An 18,129-nucleotide genomic window follows, 5' to 3' on the forward strand; every position below is an offset into this window, starting at 1 on the left:
AATTATGATACAATGCCAGATTAGCTTTACAACGGTTCCATATTCAATTAAAGAATAAAACATACAATACTAAACAGGCAAACTGTACATAAATGAGGCTATCTAACTTGTAAGCAATGTGATGATGGGTTCAGTTTAATTACCTGTTATGTTATAAATAGCCCTAGCATATGTAATTACTTGTAAAGCTATTAATAGCCCTGCTGTCCTAGCATATTTACCAAAATGTTTAACACAGTGGAATGTGACACGTTAAAAATATGTAACAGGCTAACATGACAGCAAAGCAGCCTAATGCATGCACATTAATAAAAAATAAAAAAAGTAAAAATTTTCAAACATTCACTCAATAACATGCCTTTATCTTTTACTTCGAAAAATGAGTTCTACTGTTTTCACTACAGATAATATATATCTGAAATTTTTCATGGGATTGCAAGACCGATATAAATATGTCATTTTTGAACAAATGATGACAATCACATTTATTCAAAATGATTTTATAGAGGGTTATGATTCAGTTGACATGATAGCTGTTTTCGAATTTCTTCCGACTTGCCGTGGTTGTAAATTCTTAGTGTGCCGATTTTCACGACCCTTTCAGATGGAAAGATGCAATCCTAGGACCAGTCAAAAGAATAGTCTGTCTGCGCTTGCTAAATATATAAACATTTATTCAACTGCTTCCACGTAGGAATTATTCGTGTTTGACTCTTGACAATGCGACATAAAGATTAATAGCGTCAGCTAAATCCTGGCATCCTATCGGTCCGACTTCACAATCGGCACATATCAAGAATTTTTTGTTCTCCACTGTATTTGAAAAACCAACATTTTCAAATGTAAACATGTCTTTGACCAACCAAAAGTCAGTTAGGGTTTCTCCATCGTCAGGTGCTTGGTTTTCTGATTTTTTCTTCATGTGTGGTAAGAAAATCTGTCGAGGAGATGCGAGGATGTGAGAGGTATTAGATTGAAAATTTGGCAAATCAAACATTGATATTCATATATATTTATTGACTAAATTCAGCTTATTTCAACTAATGGAATAAAGACTCGCATTTGCATGTCATATAAATATCAGGTATGCTTTATCTACAGTAGTATCTAAACAAGTACAAACTACAGATCCTTGTGCAACTGCAAACAATGTAGAGATGTGTTATTAATTTGCAATAACTGTTGTCAGTATTTGAAAGGATGTCTGTGGTGTACTGAAATAATTCATGCTTAAACAAGTAAGACGAGGGCTACAACATGATAGACCTTGTACCCTCATCAGTATATAACAAGATAACCACAGGCCTGTATGTAGATGTCAGGGTTTTAATGGGTTTTTTTTTTGGGCGGGGGGGAGAGAAAGCATCAACCATTATATGCACTGGTACAAACTTACAGTATAGAACTTTTATTCCAATTTTTATTGAAAATCCCTTTAAGATTTGTTATCATAGACTGAGAGCTCTACATGAGATTGTTAACATGCACAGAGGGAAATATTTTGACAACTTACAGTAATCTGGTATAAATCACACACAAAAACTGGCCAATTGCAGGCCAATTGAGATAACTTTTTGACCCCTGAATCTCAGAGGGTTAAACTGCATAATGGCCACTTGAGTGTGTTTAACGCAATACTATATATCTACTTTCCTTGAACTTTCCTTATAAAGTTGATTCAACTTATGTTTGATGAGATAATGTGTTTACAAGCTGTTTTTGGCTATTTCCCATTAAGTCCCACCAACTCATGAATGTTAATGAGGTCAAAGTTGTTGTTGCAAAGAGCATACACTTATATAGTTACATGACCATACCAGCTATGACCTAAATCGGACATTCTGTTGAAGAGAGATTGACATTTAAAGCCCACTCATTAATATTCATGAGATGGGAACCCACAGACAACAGGGCACATCTATGCATCATGGGGCACCTACCCAGTATGACATTGATTCAACTTGCTGGTCTTGAGATAATGTGCTTACATTTACAAGATTTTCACTGTGATAACTCTCTAGCCACGCCCATTCATGAATAATAATATATTTCTTGATTATATGACCATGTATCTATCGTCAACTGACATCCAATACCAAGTATGAACTAAATCACTCATACCGTTGAAAAAATTGCCATTGTTAGAATTTTACATTCGGCCCCACCCATACATCAATATGCAAGAGATGGGAACCACAAACAATAGTGCACATCTACACATCATGGGGCATCTACCTACCAAGCATGAAATAGACTCATCTTGTGCTTCTTGAGATATCGCTGTCACATACGCACACACACACACAAACATGCCAGCACAATTGTAATGGTTACTGAGCCTTTGGCTTTGTTACCAAAAAATATTTATTTATTTCAATTATCTTTCAGGCACAGTCTTTCAAGGTAGCCAGGAAATGGCTCTTTTGACCCTATGGGAATCTTTTATATAAATATGCTTACTGATACTTTTTTATTATACAAGATGATAATTTGTCAAAAGTTACTGAACTCAATCATTGCACAATTATTTCTTTTTACTTAAAACTACACATGCATCATAAGATGAATTAAGACTTTGAGCAATATGCCTGTCTAACTAAATGCAGTCTACAGTACCTTAGACATAAGCACTTTAAGGGTATCGTGTGCAGTATACAACAAGAACACCACCCTTACTCAACAAACATCCGGTGAATAGCCACGACCTGGCATTCCCATTGCCTTCGTCCACCCCTCAACATAACTCATATTCATATATACGTGCAATCTATAAGGAGCACAAATATCGATGGGGGAATAGTTTTACGCTAGCACTGACTTCGTGTGTTATTGCTCCGAGATGTACCAACACATGTACTGGCATAAACGTTTGCCAAGGTACAGTACCACAGTATAAGCCTAGGCTAGTCTAACTATGCCTAGCCTAGGCCTACACTGCTTTTAGTGCGAGCCGTCCTACCTCTTTCTTCACATGGACTGCATCGCCCTTGCGAAGAATAGTGCTTCCACACCTTTCACATTTGAGATGTTTTGCATTTTTACCATCCTCAAGAAGTGAACTCAAATCATTAGCTTCTGAACTAGCTGCACAGTCTGATTGTTCAGAGGCCATTCTTAGCTGTACAATTTCGCTTTAAAACTAAGTTAATTCGTGCAATCACTCTTACGGCACACAGTCTATGGTCTGTTTTTGTATAGACAATGGTTCGTGCACGGATCGGAAGTAAGATTCAGTACCTAAATGTATAGCAGGCCAAATGCCCAAAGATTTCGGTCCAAAACGTGGATTAACCTGATACATCAACCAATTACCAAAGTTTTTCGCAAAGGATATTCGCAAAATATCCAGGTTTATCGCCGCGTAACTTGGATTCTTGAAAGAAAATGTGGATTATAGATTAAAAAAAAAAAAAACTTGGATTATCAGAAATAAAACTGCCGGATTCTTGGCGAACTTACCTGGATTATCATAATCTGGCGGTCGAAAAACTTGTAGATAAGACAGTTTTTCGGTCGATAAACATGGATTAGCATAGGCGTACGAGGCGCGGGGGGGGGGGGGGGCAGGGGGAAGACTGCCCCCCAAATTTCCAGAGGACAAGAAATTCGGGCAAAAGTCCTGAAAGATTCGGGCAGCCTAAGAGGAGAAAAAAAATTAATAAATATATATATATATGCAATAGCTTGCCCGAATCTTATTTAAATTTTTGCCCGACAATTCCGTGGAGAGCGTTTTGTTTTTCCCCTTCAAACTGATGTTACCATTTTTTTCTTCTAATTTACCACATTTTTGGGGAAGTGTAAATTTCTATAACGTGAGATTATAAAAATAAAGAATGTTTAGATGCAACTTGCAAGGCCTCAGAGGTGCCATTTCCGGCAATCTGAAAGGCATTTTTTGCCAACAAATTTCTTGTGCGCTACGCGCCAACCGATGGTGGCGCTCCGCTTAGATAGTGTCACGGGAACTTTCGGGAACAAAAGTTTCTGCCCCATCAAACTGAAATGGTCCCGTATGCCTATGTGGATTAGGATTACTAAATAAAATCTTGGAATATCGCATGAAGAAACAAGATGATCAGCAAAAAACCTAGATTTTTTGGAATAACATCCAGGTGTATCTGTTGAAAATCATGGGTCTATATATTTTTCGGTCGATAATCGAAGGTTTTCGCTGATATACTCAACATTTTGAACCGATCAATCCAAGTTTATCGGCCGATAATTATCCAAGTTTTCGAAGACTATCCAGGTAGTAGGCGATAATATAGGTTTTTTCAATTTATAATCCAAGTTTATCGATGACCGGATTGTAGACAGATAATTAATTTAGGTTATTGCTAGACAACATTGATTACCCGTAAGAAAACCTGGACTCTCGAGCGACAAACCTGGAATATCTAATCTGGTTTACCATAAATAATTTACTTCATTTTTGGTTTCGTTGAATATCGTAACCTTTGTAATCTTGATGGCGTATATGTGTGTGTGCGATTGTGACGCCTGCAGCTTGTAAACACGATATCTCAAGAAGGGAATGTTGGACCAAGTTCATGTTTAGTGTGTAGTTATAGAGTAAGCCTATTGTTTTTGGTTGAGGCCAAAGGTCATTTGGGCTCAGCAAGCCTGGTCAAAATGTGGAAACATTGTAAACGCAATATCTCAAGAAGGGAAGCTTGGAAAGACCTCATATTTGGTATGTAGATGTACCACATTAAGTACAGGCAGCTTTTGTTTTTGGTGGAGGTCAAAGGTAATTTGGGTCACCAGGGGTCAAATTGTGAAATCATTGTAAAAACGATATTTAAAGAAGGGAAGCATGGGCAGACCTAACTTGTAGTGTGTAGACGTACCATATTGAGTACAAGAAGCCTATTGTGGAGGTCAAGGGTCTTTGTAAACGCCTTGGTGGAGGTCAAGGGTCTTTTGGGATCACCAGGGGTCAAATTGTGAAATCATTGTAAACCCGATATCTCAAGAAGGGAAGCTTGGGCAGACCTCATATTTAGAATTTAGACGTACTCCATTGAGTACAACAAGCCTATTGTTTTTGGTGGAGTTCAAGGGTCTTTTGGGGTCACCAGAGGTCAAATTTTGACAACTTTGTAAACACGATATCTCGAGAAGGGAAGATCGGACCAATTCATATTTAGTGTGTAGACATACCACATTGAGTACAGGAAGCTTAATGTTTTTGGTGTATGTCAAAGGTCATTGGGGACAGCAGGTCAAATCGTGACAACCTTGTAAACATGATATTGCCAGAAAGGACAGATATTTGGTTTGTAGATGTACCAAATTTAAAGAGCCTATTATTGCTTTTGGTGGAGGTAAAAGGTCATTTAAAGTCAACAAGTGCCAAACATTTACTTCACTCCCCCTTACCTGTCTCTCCACACTTACACATCTTCCTAAACAATAATATTGCAAGGGAAGCTTGGACAGATCGCACATTTGGAATGTAATTGTACCACATTGAGTACAAGAAGCCTAATGTTGTGGGTGGAGGTCAATGGTCGTTTGAGTTCACCAGGGGTCAGATTGTGAAACCATGTTTTACACAATATTTCAACAAGGACTGATGTCATATTTAGTATGTTGATGTATATCACATTTGGTACAAGAAGCTTGTTGTTGAGGTCAATGGTCATTTCAGGACAGCCTGTGTCACTGTGAACTTTTCACTGTATTAATTACTAATATCAATTATGTTATACACCCTCACTATATACTACGTCAGATTCATGAAGAAAATAGCTCATGTTACATAATCGAAACCACTATGCATTTTTGCATTATGGTTATATCTTAGAAAGAAGTCAATGTTTTTAATTCTAGGCGTCAAGACAAACTTAAGTTTTGCATGAATTCTACGAATGGGAACTATAATATCCGGTTACACCTTTTCCGGTTCCGTTCCGCGAAAATATAACCGCGCCAAATTGTTTTACTTGCGTCGCCCACATTGATCGGAACCTTAGAAGAACAGAATACTGACTTCTTTCGGCATTAAATCCACAATCAAGTTGAAGAGAAGTTCGTTTGAAAGTTGAAAACGCCTGTTATTTTTATTTTCCTTCAACTTGAAATAGATCATAAATTAATTCAAAAGTAATTTCGTGTTTCAGTTAGCTCGATCTGTGTTAGCCTTTACTAGTACTAGTAGTACTTTACTTAGAACTATTACAAGTAAGTAGTACAGACGCTCCCAACGTGTACCCTTTTAAGTTAGATAAAATAGGCCTATGGGCCTACAAACAAGGCTACATATTGCTGCACTCGGTGGCATAGAGTAGACCTAGGCCTAACTTCAGGGCTTTGCCTTAGCCCTTATACTAAGTTAGGCCTGTATTGCTATGCCTAAGTATAATTACAATTAAAAGACAAGGGCCTATCAAAGTGGGCCTTGGCTAAAATTAAGATTAAAATGTTTGGTGTTTTTATGGAATTTTTTACTGAGCAGTATAATTAAGGAGTATATTTTTAAATGTGTAAATGAGCCATCATAACTTTATATTTATTTCAGATATTTAGACAGTCATTGCAAAAACTTTCAAGATGTCAAAAGAAGATACTCCGTAAGTAAAGCAAAGCCAAAGTCTGGACTATAGTTTAGTCCAGGTGGCAAGCATTGATTGTCCTTGATGCATGTATAGCAGGGGGGCAGATCTTCAATATAAAAAAAAAAATGAAAACAAAACAGGAAGTTTTGACTAAAAGAGAATTTGAACCAATGATTTTTTAATAAACAAAACACAAATTCTTTGTCTACAATAATGCTCAAGTCCAACCAGTTATGCCAGGTCTCCATAGGTCATAATTGCCAAAGTCGTCACTTTTCTAGAAACTGATTATTGACACAAAGCTATGTACACAAAATGCAACAGCCCTTGTTTCAGAGCAATTTTAAGTTGATGTGTTAACCAAATGTTATGATTTCAGAACCTGATGTGTTAGTTAGCAAGCCATTTTGTTGGTTAGCTATTTAACTATTCAAAGAAGGGAATTAACACACAATACTTTGTGAAATTTCTGTAAGTAACTTACTGTACATTACCATGGTGATATGTTATGTTTATTTGCCAGATTTGATGTAACACTTTTGTGTTCTTCTTGATAGATATTCATATGAGCAGTTGGAAAAGTTTGCAACAATCATTAAAGAGAAAACTGGAAGTTTCCATCCTAGCATTGGCATCATAGCCGGTTCTGGCCAAGGTGTATTGGTAGAGGCTGTACAGAATGCTATAACTATTCCATACACAGATATTGAAGGATTTCCTCAAAGTACAGGTAAGTGCCATGCCCAATTGATGAGCTAGTGAACATTGATTACAAAATAAAAGTATTTATTTTAATAATTCAGATATTTAAATTTCTTAAAAAATTTCCATGCCAAAATCTGGATTATATGATAACTTCAAATTTACCTATTGTGCATAATGGGAAGTGTTCAGTGGTATAGGATACCAATTTCCCATAACAATTTAGCTCATAAAATTTGACCTTCAAAAGCAAAATAACGTATAGCGATACGGTTTTTGGAAATTTCCGATTCGCTTGGATTGGCACGAAATTATATACAATAAATTATTATGTATGCATTGCAACATTTTATATCAAATAGAAGCATATATTACTTCAGCACTGGTAAAATAAATGTTCACTAATGACATAAAGTAGAAGACTGCCTTTTGAGCTTGATCAATGTAATCATATTTCTAATTAAACTAAACTGCATTTGCAAAATGACCAAAACTTGACGACCAAAAGGTTAAAGGGTGACAGTTACAGTGAGACCACCATCTACCCCACCAAGTTTAGGTTGCAATGTCCTTGCAATTCATGAAATGTAGCAACTTAGTGCAACATTTTCCCACACAAAAACACAAAACAAAACAATTATTTTTTCAAACAGAGTTAATCAGCTAGTAATCAATTGTATATACTCATTGTGGGAAACACATTCCAGCCCAAAGAAGTGTGATTACAAGCTATCAGTATTGACCTAAAATATGCTAGAAAGTCATATGCATGGTCACCCATGCTAAATTGTTAACAAGAACTTCATTGCCACTTTAAAAGTCTAACCATCCTTAAAGGGTTGGTTCAGTTGTCATACATGTTTATGTTATATGAAAGAGGACAATAAAAGAAACACAATGGTGAAAAAAACTGTTCAAATATCTTTTTCCGTTAAAGAGATATTCAAGTGTAAAGTTTCATCAGATTGTGTAGAAACTGCTGAAATCTGACTAGCTGTGATGTCACATCCTCACATTCCTGAAAAGTCTTTGTTTTTTTCTCTAAATATTTTGTGAGATTTCATGACTTTCAACCAAAAGATATGTCAGGAGATCTCATATTTGTCAAAGGAAGTATTTGAGATTAAACATCTGACGAATTTTTGATGATATTATTTTCAAATGTGTCAAAAGATGTAAATAATTTTAAAGAAATATATTCACAAATGTTAAGGAAGTGAGGATGTGACGTCACACCCTCACAGTAAGTCTTTCTACACCAGTCGTTTTCAAAGAAATTTTGATATCCTCAAAGCCTCATATCTCCTTAACAGAGCATGCTATCATGGTAGTTTCTTCACTGTTCTTTTTGTCTTTTTGTTCTCTTTCATACAAAATAGACATGTCAAACACCTGAACCAATCCTTTAAGATATTTTATTGTCTGGTTTAATACTCCAGTTACTCCTCAATGGCTTGGAAAAATATGTACGATCAGAACGTCGAGGAAAATACTTTTTGAAAAGTTATCGCAATTTTTAGCGTGCTAATATGAGGGGTCAATATTGATGACCTTTAAAGTGCGTGAAATTTCATTAAAATAAGAAGTTTTGTGACCATCTGCTTTTAACACGTAAACTCAAATCCAGAATGTTTTGTCTCTGTTTATTTTCAATTTATTTAGTTGCTGGTCATTCGGGAGAGTTTGTGGTTGGTAAAATCGGTGATAAAGATGTCCTGGTTATGTCAGGGAGGCTGCACTTATACGAAGGTTACCCAGCATGGAAGGTACAGACATGTTTCTCACCCTCCATCCATCCCCAGCCTATTCTTATCCTACCATACCCCTACCCTGCAATCAAGATTGTGGTGAAAAGTAGGCAAAAGGTGTCGGGAACAGTTGTCCTTTAAATACTTTTTCTTTATAATATAGTTTCTCTTAGTGGAGCATGAACAGTACAACTCTTTGATATCCGGACAAGCGAGCAGAGGTCATTCTGATATGAAATACTCTGAAAAATAGATTTTCATGTAATGTAGTCAATTTTTTCATTCTAGTTGTCCATCAGGAAATAATTCAGTGTTCAAAATTTGTGTAGCTGTTTTGCAAAAGTTCTGAATTTTGTTGACGTCTCTTATAAAGTACTGTGTACAAAACTGTTATATATCCTTGCATTTGTATGCCCATATTGTATAGCAAGTTGTGATGAGTTAGTACTGGACGAATTATTCCCAGTTTATACATAGTGCAAAATGTGTTTCAAAATAGTGAAATAATACAGTATTGGGAAATGTGTGCAAATGGTGCTTTGTTGCCGAGGTAACAGGACTGCAGAGATGGCAAAATCATAAACTGAGGAATGATGAGATCAATCACCTAGACTTGTTACACTTTACATCGCCAGAGGGGTTGGTACCTTTTGGGGAAGGTAGAGAGGTGTGGCTATGTCCATCTTAAATGCAGTATTTTATATGCTAACATTCCAACATCCAAAAAAAGAAGCAACCAAGAAATAACATCGAAACTACAGCTTAATAGAACACACAAGACTAGTCTCAACAGAAACCTGTCTTTCATGAGCACCCATGCGAGAATCCAAGCCGAGGTACAGGGTCTAAGTTTTTCTTTCACTCCATTAATACAACTGAAGAAGGGTGGTTTGCCTGAAATATGTATCTTTTTCTGTAAACATTCAAGTTGGCATGAATTTATCCGTTTTTTCAATTTTTGCTGTTCTTGTATATATATATATATATATATATATATATATATATATACAGTATATATATCTAAATGCAGCATACTTATTTTTTTATGTATATATGTGTGTGTGTGAAATCTTGATAGAGATAGTTTTGACCTGATTTTTCATACCGTTTATATACAAAATACCTAAATACTGTGTATAATGTCACTGGAAAGCTTTGAAAAGATAAAACTTTGTTAGTGCTACCTAATTGTTGATAATATTTTGTAAGTGGATGAGATGTTCATTTAGAACAAGTTAAACTTTGCATGAAAACATGTCATATACAACTTTTTATACACAGATTTTTTAGTTTTAATGCTTTTAATTTTTCTTATTGAAAAGGAAAAACATGAAGGCTTGCAAGAGCTCGGTAAATCCAAAAACTATTACAAACTGAGGTTAAACTTGTTTTTATTGTTTTTTGTTGTTATAAGTTTTTGTTATAAGTCTTTTTGTTATAAGTTTTTTGTTATAAGTCTATTTTGTTTCCCATTAAAGAGATAAAAAAATACACTAAAAAGCTAGAGAAAGCAACTTCTATATATGTTTCTCCAAATAATTCAAGAATGTTGACATTGAATTGGTGGAAGTCTGGTCCAGACCTTTGTTTTTTTTCCCCCAAGTTGTTCCGACTTCGTACTAAACATAATTGCTTGTTTTTAATATATGCAGGTGACAGCACCAATCAGAATCATGCATCTTCTGAGAATAAAGACATTAATCGTAACAAACGCAGCAGGATCCCTGACGAAGTCGATTCCAGTCGGTAGTATTGTCTTGCTGAAGGACCATATATATCTACCAGGGTTATGCGGCAATAATCCATTAATTGGGTTCAACGATGAAAGGTACCCCCTTAAATGACTTGCATATAATTTTGATAATTTTTTACTTATTAAGCTTCATTCTCTTCCTAGTTGATGCAAAGCAAAAACACACTATTGAAATAAACAACTAGCTGGCAAAGTGAAACAAGTTTTAGAACTACCCATAGACACAGCTGCTCTAAATTGACAATAATTCCAGAAAGTTGCTTGTGATTGTTGGAACTTACGTAACTAAAAGTAAACGTTCTCAGTTCGATGAGAATGTAATCCATTTGAGGAACTTACTGATAGCGTTGCTGCCCTTGACCGTAACGCTAAAAGCATACCTGAATCAACAGATAAACCTTTTATGAAGTTCTTAAAACTAGCTTATACATTTTTCTTTGCCCCTTCTTTTCAGGTTTGGTCCAAGATTCCTTGATGTTAGTAAACCGTATGCAAAGCAGTTACGAATAGTAGCCCAAGAAGCAGTTGCCGAGTTAGGTTTTAGTGGCGCCGTGATTGAGGGCGTTTACTGTATGGTATCTGGACCAATGTATGAATCCCCTGCAGAAGTGAGATATCTAAGATCTATTGGAGCTGATGTTGTTGGTAAGTAAGTGGAGAATGTCTAGGGTTATCAGAGAATATTGCCCATCAATAAGATAAGGGGCTGAAACAATATAGGGTTAGAGCAAAAACATAAAATTTATAGGGTTGCAGTAAATGGCTAATTTTCTCAACCAAAATCATCTAAAAATCCTATTTACAAAATCCTATGATAATCCTATTAACATGTGCTATATTTTTCCTTCATGGTTTAGACTATTGTTATACAAAGAGACTAATATAATGATGGATGCAGTTCAGCTCTTAGAATATTGCACTTGAGTGAGGAATGATCTGAACGGAGGGAACGTTATGGATATTAAAGACACTGGTACATTGATCAGACATCTTGAACGAGGACTTGCTATATTGTATTGAAACCATCGTGTACTAAACTTGATTAATTATTAAAGCAGCATTTTGCGTCCTTTTCTATTTTTCTCAACCTCACTGACTCCACTATGCCATAACGATATACATAACTAGCTTATCTAATTAAATTTTACTTCAAATGGTGGCATAAAAGTCGAAAAATTTGCAACTTTCAACTTTGTTTTTCTCCAAGATATTTTCCGTTGGGATCCCCATAATATGAATATTTAAACACTACGAACGTCATTGACCAGTACGTAATACAACACCATCCTTGATTTGTGTACAGTCTATATGGCAGTTGTACCAGAGAGTTCCATAACAACTCCCTGGTTGTACCAACGCAAAGTCTTCAATCTATTTTTAGCAACGGCTCATAACTAAACCTGCATCTCTGATTGGTTGAATTCAAACTAGTGGGTTTGGGGGAAGTGTATGCGATTAATTTTATATGTGGAATTTGTCGTGGACACTTTTCTCATTATCTGCAAATATCCTTAATTACTCGCCAATTAACGTTGTTGGCAGGGAAAAACTTGGCTTATATCTTAGTTTGCTGTTTTGTGATTGATATATGTAAAAAACTTGATGGACATGTCAAAAAAGTAGAAAACGGCGACCAAATGCAAAATGCTGCTTTAAAGGGACATACCCAACCATCATCTTTGATCTATAAAATAGATATACCGATGTGTTCATTCCATATAAGTTGGGAAAAAAATCTGGTGACATTTTGAGCAAAGGTTTTTTTCCAGAATGTAAATGCTGACTAGAAGTAGGATCCTTTGTTAATGTTAAGGAGACTTGAGACATTGAAATCCTTTGCTACAGACTTGATACAGACTTGATACAAGACATTGTTTGATGACTTGTTGGAATCTGTGAAATGTCAAGCAGTATGGTAAGGTTATATTAAGGTTATTTTTCATGTTTGGTACCATCAGGTATGTCTACCTGTCCAGAGACTATCGCCGCTCGCCACTGCGGAATGGATATACTTGGAATGACCCTAGTAACAGATGTCTGCGTGTTTTCCGTTGATGATGAAGAACCTCCACTGACCCACGAAGAAGTACTGAAAGTGAGCACCAAGAAAGCGGGCGATATGAAGGCACTTATCGAGAAAGTAGTCATGAAACTGAAGTAGTCTGTCTCGTTAAAACGTTGAGGCTGTTACGGTGGACTTGCCATCCATAGGGTACAATAAGGGAACCTTTCCTGTGGTCTACGAGGATGTACTCAATTTTCATCGATGAGAAAATGTTGAGATGAATTCATTGCTTCTCTTTCTTTTCTTTGAATTTATTTCCAAAAATCAGTGTTCCTCTACATCATATTAAAGTCTGCTCAACTAATGCATGAAGTCACTTTAACTTGGCATTAGTGAAATCGTAAAACATCATAACTTTTTACCTCAATTTAGGAACTTTTTTCGTTTACTTGCTGCCGGCAGGCAAGTGACTTATGCAGTCAAGTTTGTGTGTGTGTATGTGATGCTCCAGCTTGTAAACACGATATCTCAAGATAGGAAAATGTATTGGCTCTCACATTGTGCCTGTGGCTTCCCAATAATTAAAACAAGAACTCTATTGTTTTGGGTGGAGGTCATTTGGTGTCAGCAGAGGGCAACATGTGAAAATCTTAAAAATGCAATATATCTCCAGAACCTGAACATCAAAGGAGGTCATATATGCATGGTACAATAGCTTTATGTAGTGTAAATTTTTTACACAATTCAGTGCAGGTCAGAGTTCATTTAAGATCACAAGGGGTCAAAACTTTGAAATACTTATACACAGGATATTTCCAGACTGGCTCCCTTGTTTTGCCTGTGGCTTCCCAATAATGAGTACAAGAACCTTACTGTTTTGGTGGAGGTCACTCTGTACAGCCACATATCTTTCAAAACTTGAAATATATCATCGTAAGAGGCTGAATATGATAACAATTATGTGCAATTACTAAAACCAAAGTAGGATTTTGAAAGTATTGGTTGATAATCGATATGAAATTAAATTACCAGGACTGGTGGCCAGTTGGTGTACAAAACTGGCTATTTAATGGAATCACCGCTCACTTGGCAGATTCTTATCTATCACTTAAATGACCTTTTTTTTGTATAAATGTACAATGGGGCTGCATGTATGATTTATATTACTAGTTATTTTTACTTTGAAGCTGAGATTGGCATGGAGCTAACAAGCATTCAAAATCCTCTCCTTGATTTTTTTTGTAGAAATCTTAGCATGTAATGGGATCCATTGGACCCTTGGTCCCCCCCCCCCCAACCCTCTCTTAGTTTCCACCTTTGCAAGTTTTGATCATTTCAACATTCAGAGTATACTCAAACACTTTCATAATTTTGATTTTAATTCCAATTCCAATTACAGTCCTGGAAATTATTTTGGCATAATGAATACAATGCATATAATACCCTTGAATTAACTGCTTTTCCAGATTTCAAATAATACACCTCTAGTGAAATTTTCTCTGACATCGGTGTCTTTAAATTTGCTGTATGAAGTTTTTTCATCGCCAGAGAGATGAAATTTATGTTCCAAAATGGTAAATGTATCAGAGGCTGTATTTATATCATGAGTAGTGAGGTTCATTAGAGCTCTCCATTCACAAACACAAGTCATATCAGCATGGCATTTTTGCAGTCTGGACTTCTTTCTCTCATCGAATACTATAGTTCCTGCGTAGAAAACAAATATACATCTTGATACTTGTTTAGCAACTTGACCATTTTGTATAGCACTTTGCGATGCAATACTGAATAAATTATTTCTCGATGGGTCCTGTCTACTGCCAAGAAACTTATCAAGGTGTTGCTATGAGTTCGAGAACTGTGGACATGGATCCACCAGCAGAAGCATAGCGGTAACATGAGTTGACCGCCATACTTGTGTTCGTAATTTCTTGAAGGAGAGGTCATGTGAAATATTTGTTGGAATGTCCAAGTCAAACACAACATTTTAAGCACCTGACGATTTGTTGTTTACAACCTCTTGTCTTTTCTTGTTCGCCGAAATTGCACGAGTGGAATGTTTGAGTCAATCATCCACTACGTCTGCATACAAATTCATCTAGCGTGCTCGCTCGTTTGTGAGCGTTGTGCTCTCATGCGATTGTATTCTTTACATATCTAAAGATTTTTAAACCGTTCAGATCATGCACATTATTACCTTTTTGTTAACGCTTTTCGTTTAGAAGCCTTCAAGTGATATCAGTTGAAGGTGACTGAAAATATCAATGTTTTTGGTATCCAAATTAGAAGAAATATCTTCTTCTTTTTTTTCGACTAAGATTTGAAATAATTTAAATAAGACAGACATGTTGGAAGTAGTCAAGAACAAGGAAAGACGACTCAAATCAGGAGAAAACAAACATTGCATAAGTTTACAATATAATGATATGGATTCTTCATTGAGTCGGTGGAGTTGAGCAAAAAGTCCATAAAAAAAAGCATTACATTACAGGACATGTACATTTAATTTTTTTTCCTTTTGTAGTTCAAGATATGTTAATGTTTGAGTTATGTATTCCAAAACTGCAGACAGGTTTATGATGTTTCATAATTAACTTAAGAAAGTTTAATAGCTGTCCCACCATGCATTGCTGACCCATCATGCATTGTATTTTATCTTTGACCTATTAAGTACTTTGTTCTTAATAATTATGTACAGTGCCTTTTCCGAATCCTTTGTTCATCAGGGAACCTTGATGAGGAAATTCACAAGATATTAAAGTCTCTAATTTTACTGCATAAATCTTGTACTCTGAACTGTTGATGGAGTTTGATTTCTTGACCTTGCCTTGCCAAGATTATATTATCACTGGAATGAATGACTAATAACTTTACCCTGTTGTCCAAACATTTTAATTCATCAGGACTTTTCTGGCTTAATTGTCATCATGATGTGATGATTAGTTTCAAATTTATATTTGTTCTACGGCTTACGTGATAAACTGAGAAGGTTGTTTCTAAGAAGAAGTGTGTACATTGATCAATCTCCTTGGGTGATTTTGTTGTATTTGCCCTTCATTTAATTCTGTGACTAAATAAAACTGTTTCCATTGTTAGGAGGATTGATGTGTATAATAACGTGATGTCTGGCTCATTCTGGTCGGATGGTACTTTTTGATGACTTCAACATCTCACGGGCGGATGCAGGATTTGAGACAGGGGGGGTGGTCTGACTGGTCCAGCCGCGCCTGAACGTAAGATTATCTAAGCAGAGCGCCACCATCGGTTGGCGCGGAGCGTACCAGAAAATTTTTGGCTTTACAAACCCCCCAGATGGCCGGAAACGGCACTTCCCGAGTATTCTAAGCTGCATGTACCTAGCCTGAAAATATGGATCTCATGTCTGCAATTTCTCAATTGATGAGAAAAAACAATCTATGAAATATGGTAATACATATCAGATGAGTTGAGATGATACAAAAATCATAATGCCTTTAGCCCCCAATCCCCCTCCCGTTTCGTCACCACTGTTTGATGCAGGGCCGGATCCAGGATTCTGGAAGGGTGAGGGGTTTGGCCTCCAGTGATCCTAGGGTCTAAGGGGAGTGGGTTTCCCTCTATCCATTGTGAAATTCTTGGATATTTAAGTACAACAGGGAACCCCCTTCAATTTAGCCATGCAAAGCACCTCTCTCTTTTGTTTTCTCTTTTTTTTTCTCTTTTTTTTCCTCCTTTTTTTTCTCTCTTTTTTTTTTGGGCCAGGAGCAGGGGGTCCGGACCCCCTGGACCCCCCCTCTGGATCCGCGCCTGCATCTGAATTTACCAACATTGATTTTTCACATGTACTATGGCAGTCTCTTAATAATAATTTAATATTTTAGTGTGCTATTACACAACTAGAAGGATTCCAAAACACTATACATTCCTAAGTTTCTAGGACAACTTGTTTAAAAGTTTTTATGTGCAAGCAGAAAATATAGTTCAGTTGTATTTAAGAAATAAATGTCATTGTCATGACTACCATATAAATTATGATCTCTTATTACACATATCTGTTGACAGTAAAGATACTCCAAATTCTAAACCTACAGGTACTATTTGGCTGTTTGCCAAGTTTGGTCTAACCTTTTGCTAACTGGTTGCCTAGCAATTTTAAAACAACCTTTGGTTGAGACTGATTTTATATCAGTATTAATCAGGTAATCCTCGAATTATTAATTACACACTTATAATTATCAGTGCCTATTATGGGAGATTAAAGCTACTTCAAAAATTGAACAAAATTGCATTCATTTAGAAAACTGCTCAATTTCACTTTGTTGGTGTGAATGTTAATAGAGTAGTCTCCATATAACCTTTATACAGTGCTATAAATAGATAATGACTTTTGTGGAAAAATTGCCAGCAAATATAAGCTGTTCATTACATTTGAAATAAGATGAATGATTTAACAGTCCTCGGATACACATTTCACCATATATAATGTTTATGTTAATTGGTGGGGGGGGGGGGGTGGTAGGTAAGGAAGCTCTTTAAATGACATGATGCATCCAAACATTTTAAGTGCAGAAGACACAAAGCTCCCACAGGAAATGAACTCCTAGTGGGACTTTCCATTTGCTTTCGTCTTCATCTGTGAGATTGTCTGTTTTTTTTGTCAGTATCAAGCAAGCAGCCGAGGGTTTGCTAGGGTAGGGTGTAGGCTGAAAGCATATGCAGATGGGTTTTTTTCAAAGTACTCTTTCTGAATTTTTACCATTCATGCAAATTCATCTCTTTTTTCTTCATCGTCTTCTTCCCTTGTCAATTATTTGAGATTGCGAAAGAAACTAGAGAAAAATTAACAGTTATACCATAAATTGTAATAACCTTAATTTGGATAAAAAATGTATTAGTCTCAAGTTTTATTTATATAAAATTTCAAGCAATAGAAACTCTATAAATGGTGGCTTTCTGAGAACCTAATATTATGTCTCTTTTTTTTATGCAGTTAGTGCTTAAGTTTAGGTATATTTGTTTTCTCTATGTAAGTTAAAGCTACACTATGTAAGGGATTGGGGTTGGATGACTATTACGTGACTGGACAAATACCCCCCAGACAAATACCCCCGGACGATTATCCCCTGTCAACACCCCCCCTGGACGATACCCCCAAGGACAATTACCCCCAAGGACAATTACCCCCAAGGACAACTACCACCCGGACAGATACCCCGGACAATTACCCCTGAGGACAAAAAAAAAAAAAACCTGGACAACTACCCACCCGGACAACTACCTCCTCAGACGAATACCCCCTAGACAATTAGCCCCGGATAAATCCCCCTGGACGAATATCCCCCTGGACATATGCCGTTAACTATAGGGGACAGATGCAGC

The 18,129-nt window shown here is 36.3% G+C and overlaps 2 protein-coding genes across 6 annotated transcripts; one reads left to right on the forward strand and one right to left on the reverse strand.

Moving 5' to 3' along the window:
* Positions 1-555: 555 nt before the first annotated feature.
* Positions 556-3,209, reverse strand: LOC139960848 (guanine nucleotide exchange factor MSS4-like). Its single transcript, XM_071959468.1, has 2 exons — positions 2,960-3,209; positions 556-937 (listed from the first exon to the last, which is right to left on the reverse strand). The coding sequence occupies exons 1-2, from the start codon at positions 3,110-3,112 to the stop codon at positions 698-700; spliced, it is 393 nt and encodes a 130-aa protein (XP_071815569.1). The 5' UTR covers positions 3,113-3,209; the 3' UTR covers positions 556-697.
* Positions 3,210-5,884: 2,675 nt separating this feature from the next.
* Positions 5,885-15,790, forward strand: LOC139960850 (purine nucleoside phosphorylase 1-like). 5 transcript variants are annotated; one of them, XM_071959480.1, is made up of 7 exons: positions 5,885-6,036; positions 6,527-6,578; positions 7,121-7,293; positions 8,928-9,031; positions 10,666-10,841; positions 11,221-11,411; positions 12,725-15,790. In XM_071959480.1, the coding sequence occupies exons 2-7, from the start codon at positions 6,559-6,561 to the stop codon at positions 12,925-12,927; spliced, it is 867 nt and encodes a 288-aa protein (XP_071815581.1). In that variant the 5' UTR covers positions 5,885-6,036; positions 6,527-6,558; the 3' UTR covers positions 12,928-15,790. The 5 variants fall into 5 exon arrangements, with proteins under 5 accessions (XP_071815581.1, XP_071815590.1, XP_071815583.1 ...); XM_071959489.1 differs by having other exon boundaries at positions 5,912-6,048; XM_071959482.1 differs by having other exon boundaries at positions 5,927-6,189.
* Positions 15,791-18,129: the final 2,339 nt, after the last annotated feature.

This window comes from Apostichopus japonicus, chromosome 3 (assembly GCF_037975245.1).
Source record: "Apostichopus japonicus isolate 1M-3 chromosome 3, ASM3797524v1, whole genome shotgun sequence".
Classification (NCBI taxonomy): Eukaryota; Metazoa; Echinodermata; class Holothuroidea; order Aspidochirotida; family Stichopodidae; genus Apostichopus; species Apostichopus japonicus.

Excerpts from the sequence above, each read along its gene's own strand:
- LOC139960850 (XM_071959480.1), top strand. The coding sequence starts at position 6,559 with ATGTCAAAAGAAGATACTCC. Across the intron at positions 9,032-10,665 it reads AAGGTTACCCAGCATGGAAG|GTGACAGCACCAATCAGAAT; the intron begins GTACAGACATGT and ends TAATATATGCAG. Across the intron at positions 11,412-12,724 it reads TATTGGAGCTGATGTTGTTG|GTATGTCTACCTGTCCAGAG; the intron begins GTAAGTAAGTGG and ends TGGTACCATCAG.
- LOC139960848 (XM_071959468.1), bottom strand. The coding sequence starts at position 3,112 with ATGGCCTCTGAACAATCAGACTGTGCAGCTAGTTCAGAAGCTAATGAT. Across the intron at positions 938-2,959 it reads CAGTCCATGTGAAGAAAGAG|ATTTTCTTACCACACATGAA; the intron begins GTAGGACGGCTC and ends TCTCCTCGACAG.